Source organism: Juglans regia, unplaced genomic scaffold (genome assembly GCF_001411555.2).
Source record: "Juglans regia cultivar Chandler unplaced genomic scaffold, Walnut 2.0 Scaffold_141, whole genome shotgun sequence".
Classification (NCBI taxonomy): domain Eukaryota; kingdom Viridiplantae; phylum Streptophyta; class Magnoliopsida; order Fagales; family Juglandaceae; genus Juglans; species Juglans regia.
This window is the reverse complement of record NW_023344538.1, coordinates 1-9,237: the sequence shown is the minus strand read 5'-3', so window position 1 is coordinate 9,237 and position 9,237 is coordinate 1. Positions and strand designations below refer to the sequence as shown.

Here is a 9,237-nt window from a genome sequence, read left to right as displayed (position 1 = left end):
TTCGCATTTGGGGTGATAATTGGGTACCAAACTCTTCTAGTAAAAGAGTAATCACCAACTACAATACATTGGCAATAGCTGCACATGTTAACGAGCTCTTGGACCATACTTCCATGGCATTATGTGCTTGTTCCACAATTCAGCATACTTGGGAGCAATATCTTTGATTTGGGCATCACAATCTCATTTTCATAAGCTGATCTCGGCAGTCATCATGGATCAAGGTGATAGTTCTTTCCTTTCGAGATTTGTCTTAATTAAGGTGATAGATTAAGCTGATCTCGGTAGGGTTGAGATTAAATTATTATTGTCTTAAATTCATGTGGGTAGATATTTTGTCTCAATATCTACCCACATGAATTAAGACAATAATAATAATAATATCCTAATAAAATTACCACTTGGATGGACTTATAACTCTCCTTATCATAATTTGTCATCGACTGAAACATACAAATAAAAAATGTCATCATCCACTTCAATAACAAGAAGCGTACAAAACCAAACATTGATTCCTAGTACGAATGTTATTCAAGGCGTTATATTTCCTCCGGATAGCCAAAACTTTGCTAATTACAAGTTAGTGTAGTAAATATACCATTTAGTGAGCAGTTAATAATAATAATAATAATCATCAGTAGTGTTGCTGTGTCAATAATAAACAGCTTTGTAAATTGATTTTTCTTCTAAAAGCTTTTTTTCTACCGACCCAAATCAACTCACATCATAAAATTAATAGTTTTTGCATGAAATTCAAGATAATTCCTCATGTAGGACGAGTCACCTAATATCCAAAAAGAACCAAAATAAACATATTCCCAACAATATCCAAGAAAATAACAAGCAAAACTTCCCTATGGATTTATCATTCTCAAAAAGCACAATTATAGTTTGAAAGGAAATGGTAAACCATAACAGAAAACCCTACTAGTACCATTGTCCACTTATATTTAAAGTTGAGCTCACTCTTCCTCCTCTTCATCTCCATCTCCACCAGCAGCCTTCTTAGAGGCAGCCTTCTGGTTCCTGCGCTTCACTCTCCCAGGGCGCCCGCCACCAAAGGGACTTGTGAGTGAAAAATCAATGTGCTTCTGTGAATCCACTCTCACCATGAATGAGGGAATATTGACTACCTGTCTCCCAACTCTGAAAGGGCCAAATAGATTGATATTACTACCTCACCAATTATATATGTCCTAAACAAAATAATCCAGAAAATAAAATAGACAGAAATTTCACAGAGTCCATAAACCGTCAATCGATCACTCACAGGTCAGGTCTTCCGAGTCCATAAACTGTCAATCGATCACCCCAAGGGCATGCACACAGGGGATGGGATGGGAACAATGGATTGGGGGACGGGGGGGCGCATGATCCACTGGAGTAACTACCATAAATCAAGCCTACTATTTAACATAATCAACCCATAAATTCAGGGGAACAGGCCAATGCTGATTGATGGACAAGTAAACGTCATAGAATATGCCCTGGTTAACCCAAGCCCACAGGAAACAACCTGCCAAGCTCAGGAATTTGTTCTTCAAATAATAGTGATCTCAACAACAAAGTTTACACTTGAGATCCTCACAACTAACAATTTGAGAATGAACCATATTGATCTCAGAGCTATGATTTTGGGAGGGCAATATAAATCGATACCATACTCCTTAAACATCATATATTATGAAGTAATTCTTATAGTCAACTTCCTACATTTTTTTAATGCAAGCTTCAAATCTCCTAAAATTTATCTTTTCCTGTTTTTATCTTCAAAAAAGTGGCTCCACAAGATTTTTAGTCAAATGAAAAAAGGCAGGGAAGGAAAAAAATATGCCAAAATAAGTTTGGACTCGTTTAACATTTTTTTGATCTCATTCTTGCAACAAATTCTATTTTTTGTCATCCACCGAGTTTAACAAAACCTCACTTTAAAAATTAGCAGTTAAGACCACCATAATAATATGCCTTACACTAAAGCTAAGCTAAAGAAAGTAATGGAATTCTCAATACAAGTGCTCAACACTAGCAAATAGTTAGACATTACAATTATCAAATTTGGAAGGCCCACAAACCACTGATGTTTCCAAAAACAAAATACGAGTCAACAGAAAAAAAAAATACCTGGCTTGTTCAATTCGGATTTGTGTGGCTACCAGATATGGCCCACCACTCATGTATGAATGACAATGTGGAAGACAGCTCAATCACAAACTTTGTGGCTGGGGGATTGATTGATTATATTTTTTATTAGGTTTTAGCTTTCTAGTCTATTTTTTTTGTAAGTAATTGATGACAAATTTTCTTCTCCTTGTTTCCTTTTTCTCTCCCATCTTGTTCTCCCCCTTCTCTGTTTTTCCACTTCCCCTCTTTTCATTAAAATCCAAACTCATCCACTTTATGAAATTTCTAAGCCTGCGGGAGAGGGGCATGGCGGGGGGCAATTAAAGTTTACTGGTTACATTGAACTCTACCTCCCAAGGTTGGTTATCCGTGTAACTTAAATTCATTTAATGTGGCTTAGTTTTGAACATCAATATATGTGCTCTTATCTATTTAGATTCTTCAAATTTCGTTTTGAATGAATGACTAAAAAATGGAAAAATCATAACATAATTTTTTTTGATAAGTCATAAATATTATTAAGACAAATCTAATGGGAAATCCCGGACTTGATTAAACAAAAATAAAGGGACTTAGACAAATTTTTTTTCTTGATAACCACAGACCAATCAGTTGAATATTGACTAAAACAGATAAAAAACGAGTCATACGAAAATTCAGACTCCTAAACAAAATATCTATATAAATTCAAAAAATTAAAAACCAAATTCATCAACTTATAAGCAATGAAACGACGAAAATAAAATGAACGCAGATGCAAGGCACAAGAAGTAAAAGACAAAATCAGAAAACATAACATATAAGATCCTCTGGGAAGTTTTATCAACTATATATTACCTAATATGCCTCTGCCTGATAAGCACTCTGGCGTGGTGAATGGACTTGGCCATACCGGACTTGAAGACCAGGGTTTGGAGACGGCGCTCCAGAAAGTTCTCGACAGTGAGGGCCAACACGTAATCGAGCTTGTTCTGGCTCTCGTCCAAAAGCCCGTACCTGTTCATCCTCCTGAGAAGAGCTTCACCCTCGAAAATCCGACGTGGGTTCTTCTCGTCCAGGGTCAAAAGCATTCTCGCATTGTTACGAATGCGACTGAGCGCATACTGCACCCTCCACAGCTCCCTCTTGCACCGCAGCCCATACTCTCCCACAAGCTTCAGCTCCGCGTCCAGACGCTCCTTCTCATATGGACGTCTGGGCTTCTTAAAGGTCTTCCCATCTGATGTATATACCAATCAAAACGCCAATCTGTCTCTCATCAGACCCTCAAAAATGGCGTTAGACCAAAAAACACTCACTAAAATTCAGTCCTATGATAGTCTCTTACTTATGGAGGACAATGATTGATTTGGTGTTCACATTTTTTTTCTAAAAAATTGCCGAGTTCGTTTGAACAAATAAATTATGGGAAAAAAAAGATAAATGAAATAGATCTCACACCAGAAAGTGAAACATGCTTTCAAATATCCTGACTTAAAAAAAAAAGTGCGGAGAAATCAAACAAAAGGCTGTTGGACACGGAAGACTTACAGTTTCGGTAAAAGGAGACGTGCACCATGGTGCTTTTCCGGTGTGCCTGTCCTCAGTCCACGATCTGAAGCCTATGACGACTGACGAGGACGGACGGTCTGGCCTGGTTGGAGATTGAAGCAGGGGGGGCGGCATGAGTGCCTTTATATGTTTTCTTCCCAACGACTAAACCCTAATCCTAGCCCTAGTGGGCCGAAACTATTACGGCCCATGTGATAAGTGGCCACTGCTAATGTTTCAATTCTTATGGGCTGAACAAAGCCGATCAAGTCTCCATACTAATAAGATTAGACTATTTATAGGATTAAATATTTTGTACAGTTTTAGAGCGTATGAATTTCTTGCGCTCCTTTTTTTAAAAAAAAAAAAGTTTTATTATTTATCATTTTCATATATCATATTTTATTTTTATTTTTTTAATTTTATTTTTTTAAAATTAATTAAATTCTTCTATTCATCATCTATATATTATATATTTGGTAAGAGAAAAAAATAAAAAATTATGTAAAACGCGTGATATGAAAATGATGAGTAAAATTTTTAACAACTAGAACTCACACCAAAAAAAAAACTTGCTTTTTTTAATACGAACCTCCACTTTTTCCCAAAAAAAGTGGAAGTCATTGCAGTTAAGGAGGGAGTATAGTGATCTCAGACCAAGCAGGGGAAAGCTTCCTTGGGCTAAAAGCCCGTATTCAGTGGGTGAACCTTTGCACTAATTCTGATGGTTCGCTAGGACTTTTTCCCCTCTTTTTTGCTTACTTTTAGGGTTGATTTAGTTAGACAAAATTAAATTATCTTATTTTATCAAATTATTATAATTTTATCAAATTTATACATAAAATATAATAAATAATTTAATTTTTTATTATTTTAAAATAAAATAATATTATAATAATATTTCATTCAACTTTTAATAAAACAATTTATCACATTTGAACTACGTAATCAAACAAGACCTTAGTTTTTGTATTAAAATAGATGACCTACATCCCTTCCTTATTTTCGTACCCTCGACAATCATTGCAAAAAATTGCTAGGTGATGCATTGATCCCATCTGTATCATATATGAATTACTGAAATGTCTTTTATGTAATCCTAGTGCAATCTTTGACCTATGCGTGTATCACATGCGCTTCAAACTAAAAGTCATATAAAATTAAAACATCTATTAGAATTTGAAAATTGGATTTATTCGTGCTATACCGATTAATTGTGAGTTAACTTACTATTGATCAATTTATTAATTGTGTCTTATTGAATCAATCTGTTTTGATACAAATTCATTTATATCAAACTCAAACTCGCTTATTTTATATTGTGCTTGTATCAAGTTTACGAGATGTGTCATATATTGTCACCCTTATCACTGAAAAGTATGGGTGTCAAGTTGCGCTACATTATTTAGATCGGTGTCCAAGTCAATTAGATTTGTATTATTCATGAATTAGCCATAATATGACATGAATAATTAAGGTGCAATTTGGTTTGAGATTTGAGAAAAACATCTCAACTCACTATGTATGGAGAAACTGTTTTGTATCCAAACGTAAAGATTTAGGAGACGTTTGGATTCGAAAGAGATCTCAGCTCATCTCAACTTATCTCAACTCATCTCAACTCATCTTACTATTATTTATTACTATTCAGTAACTTTAACTCACAAATCTCACTACTATTCACAACTCATCTCATTACTATTCACAATTCATCTTAAATTAAAGATGTTTCAGATATCTCTTTCCCTATTTTCACATAACGACAAAATAGATCTCACTGTCAATAATTTTTTCTTTTTATGCGGAGAAGTCACTATGTTTTTTAACGGAAAGGAGAAAACATAGTGACTTTGGCTTTTTTGAAACGGATGATACATTTCTGTTGTTGTAATGCAAAGATCAAATTGTCCATTTTTTCCCGAACCCATCAATAATTGTTAATATTGACATATTTAAATTTTGGGGATTGGAAATGCAATAACAAATAATTTCTCATATAATTAGAATGATATATATTATAAAAATAATTTCCATTTTTTAGAATTACGACCTTCTATAAATTTTGAAAATGCCAAGAATAATTGATTAATTTAAGTTCAGAAAATTATTTTATTTTAATTATGTGATTTTAATATTTTTTGGGGCATGTAATTTATTATATACTCTTTTTAATATTTTTTGGGGCATGTAATTTATTATATACTCTTACTTAATATAATTATATTTATACATAATACTCAGCCATTACAAATATTATGCAATAATTGGTGAGATCCACAACTATCAAATCTCTAAAAAGTTAAAACTATCTTATCTCACTTCTAAAATCAAACACACAAATTTTTAAAAGAGAAAATATATTTATAACTATAAATTGTGCAACCGCTGCGTAATAATTGCTTTGAACAAAATGAATAAAACATGAGATCTACATGAAAAAAATTAATTTTTTTAATAGTAGACCCCACTCTTTTTCAAATTGATTAAGTGGCATTTATGCACTTCATAATTATATGTAGAATTATTCATCATCTCAACTTACTATCCAAACGAATCCTAAACGTTTCATTCAAAATCGATCACGCATATCCATTTCACCACTATTCATTCAGGTCAACCAAGTGGGGTTAGGGTATATAAGTAATTTTTCTAGTAAATTTTTTATTTTAGAATTTATATTATTATAATTATAGTTTTATTAGAATTTATATTTACTTTATCTTTATATTTTCTATTATAGTTGTTATTTAAGATTTGTTAGAGTTTCGTTTTAATAAGGATTTCTAAAGCGTATTAGATTACGTTTACTACGGTTTTGTTTTGAAATTTAAAGTTTAATTTTTCCTCTAGTCACCGAACCTCATCTCGTCGTTAGCTTCTGTTTAAACACTTCAAACCACCAAACCCGTATGTTTCTCAGTGGTTTTGCAAACATCCTAGTGGAAAACCAACTATGTTGCTGAGTATCTCTCTTGCACGTGCACGTCTCTACTCTTCTAGGATTTCTCTTATTTTTTCTCTATCATTCTACCATTATAAAATGTGCTTACCCGTATATGAGAGGAGAAAATTGTAAGTCGCGAGAATCCCCTATTTCTGAAATACCCGAGTATCAACACTTTCGTTTGAGTCGTAGGTTCTGCCCAACTGCCACCGACCACCATAGGACGTCGGAGCACCACTCGTGGAGCCAGAACTTGCCGACCAGCTCAGCCCCAACGCACCCACTCCTTTCCGGTAAGATCTCAACCGCCGCTAGTCCCTTTTGTTTCAGTAGTTTCGGTTCTCTCTCTAAACTCTCTCTCTCTCTCTCTTCCTCACTCGATGCCGCACCACCATAGGGACACCCCCAGTCGCGTTGCCGGTCACTCCTAGCCACCCAGCGCCGCCGTCGCCCTCAGCCCTCTCTCGGTGAGTTACTCCATCGCAGTGGCCTTCCCTCTCTCTCAACTCTCTATTTTTCCTTTTGTTTAGCCGTGTTTTTGGATTCTAGAAAGAATCCGTAAGTTTTGATGGGCCTTGGGCCCTAAGCCCTTGTGCGTGGGATTTGGACTGATTTTGTTTTGTTGGGCTCATGTAGTAATAATAATATGTTATGGCCAGGTTATATTCTTTTTACAGAAACTATTCTTATTATTTTAAATAGACTGTTTCCTCAATTAAAACTAGACTAATAATTTAAACCCAAAGTTTTTAATTAAATAAATATATTAGTCAAATGTTATTTTATAAGGAAGTGTTTAAAGAATTTGAATTATATTTCAAAGTATACTATTGAGTCTAATATTTTAGTTAATATTTTCTATGTCAATTTAGTAGGATTTTAATAAAATTACTATGTTAAGAAATTAATGGAATTTATTAGGTTTCTTATAAGAGTTAATAATTATGTTAAGAAATAAAACTTATTTTAAGAATTTAAGTTTCATGACTTATTTTAAAATAGCCAAGTATTCTTCTACTAAATTATAAATTAGTATTTTAAGTAATTTAAATACTATGATTTATTGATTATAGTGTTAAACAAAATATTTGTTTGACTATCTTTTAGAATTCTAAATTTAGTTAAGTAAGATATTAGTATTTATTTATTTCCAAACAATTTAGTGATAGTTATTTATTGTATATAGGTCTTAAGTTACGAAGTATTATTTAAGAAGAAACGCAGCGAAGTAAGTAATTTGATCATAAATTAGGATCATCACAGTTAGCTTATATGTATGTAATATTCAAACCAGTTCATTGACAACCATTATTTATGAACCGCTCATGTCATGTGCAAGCATGTCATCCAGCATAGTATACGATCATGTCATTCCGCATCATGTTCAAATTCAGAAATTATGATTATGTATGTAATATGTCACGCATCTCATGTGTATAAGACACGTAAGCCATCTTAAATTCAAGTGTAAGATAAGTTCAGATCAATTAATAAGATGATCATTCAGATGCATGGTACCAATGCAGTTCAGTTCAGGGTGGTGTGCAAGCCACGAACTCAGTCGTGGTCCACCATAGTATGCTAGAATACTATCAGCGGTTCCTCTTGCTGTAGCGGGATGTGGGGCCGGTGCACAACCTTGCACACATGATTAAGTGTGTTGGTTAGTCAGATAAGTCAGATAAATCAGTCAGTTAGTTCAGATAAATCAGTCATACATCACATAAGTATTAGCATAAACAGTCATAAATTTTAAGCTCAGCATGAAAGTTCTTATGAAAATCTTATGTTTATTATGTTTACGTTGTGATAGATTTCTTACTGACTCATCGACTCATTTTAGTTTATTTTCATGTTTTTAACCACCCAGGTGAAGATGATGATTACGAGCAGGCAAGTCAGGAGTAGAAGGATCATTTATTTTTAGTTCAAACTTTCTAAAATAAAACATATTTTTATGACATGAATTTATTCAGTTTATTCATTTAATGTTGTTGGAAGACAATTTTATTAGACATTTTATTTCATAATAAATTTCAGTTTATTTTTCAATTATGAAATTAGAGAATCTTTTGCCGAGTTAATTTTCATGAAAAATACGTGATACTCATAACCTACGAGGAGAGGGTGTTACAGTTAGCCTTCCTTTTGTCAATCTCTAAATTTTTGGACACATTTTCTAATTAATATCTTTTAACTACATCATCATTATCAGATTTTTTCATAAAATATTTTAAATACGAATACATTGACAATATACATAAGATTAACAATATATTATAAATCCTAAAGCTTTAAATTTTTAGGATTTCAAGTATAGATCAGATATTTTAGGATCTCAACGTGTCGATTTCTCCAACTATAGCATCACAATTCTCTCTCGTTAGAATGTATCAAACTGCTAACAAGACAACTCTTCTTGCTTTGACCAAGGAACATGTGCTGCGTCATAGCTAATTTATTAGTTCTTTGTCCCGTTTTATTGTTCTTAATTTATTCTTCTATCTTGTTTTTATTAATAAAAAGCTGAGGGATTAACCTCAGGTTAAAGAGCAGAAATATAACAGGAAATGGCAGCTAACATAAACAGTTTCATTTTATCTCATTATTACAATTTTTCTAAATTTTTATACAAAATATAA

General features: G+C 33.2%; 1 protein-coding gene across 1 annotated transcript; it reads right to left on the bottom strand.

Moving 5' to 3' along the window:
• Window positions 1–716: 716 nt before the first annotated feature.
• Window positions 717–3,800, bottom strand: LOC109009236 (40S ribosomal protein S9-2). Its single transcript, XM_018989635.2, has 3 exons — window positions 3,652–3,800; window positions 2,959–3,340; window positions 717–1,146 (listed from the first exon to the last, which is right to left on the bottom strand). Exons 1-3 carry the CDS (start codon window positions 3,677–3,679, stop codon window positions 963–965), a joined length of 594 nt encoding a protein of 197 aa, XP_018845180.1. The 5' UTR covers window positions 3,680–3,800; the 3' UTR covers window positions 717–962.
• Between the last annotated feature and the right edge of the window lie 5,437 nt (window positions 3,801–9,237).

Excerpts from the sequence above, each read along its gene's own strand:
- LOC109009236 (XM_018989635.2), bottom strand. The coding sequence starts at position 3,679 with ATGGTGCACGTCTCCTTTTACCGAAACT. Across the intron at positions 3,341-3,651 it reads CGTCTCCTTTTACCGAAACT|ATGGGAAGACCTTTAAGAAG; the intron begins GTAAGTCTTCCG and ends TATATACATCAG. Across the intron at positions 1,147-2,958 it reads ATCAGGCAGAGGCATATTAG|AGTTGGGAGACAGGTAGTCA; the intron begins GTAATATATAGT and ends TGGCCCTTTCAG.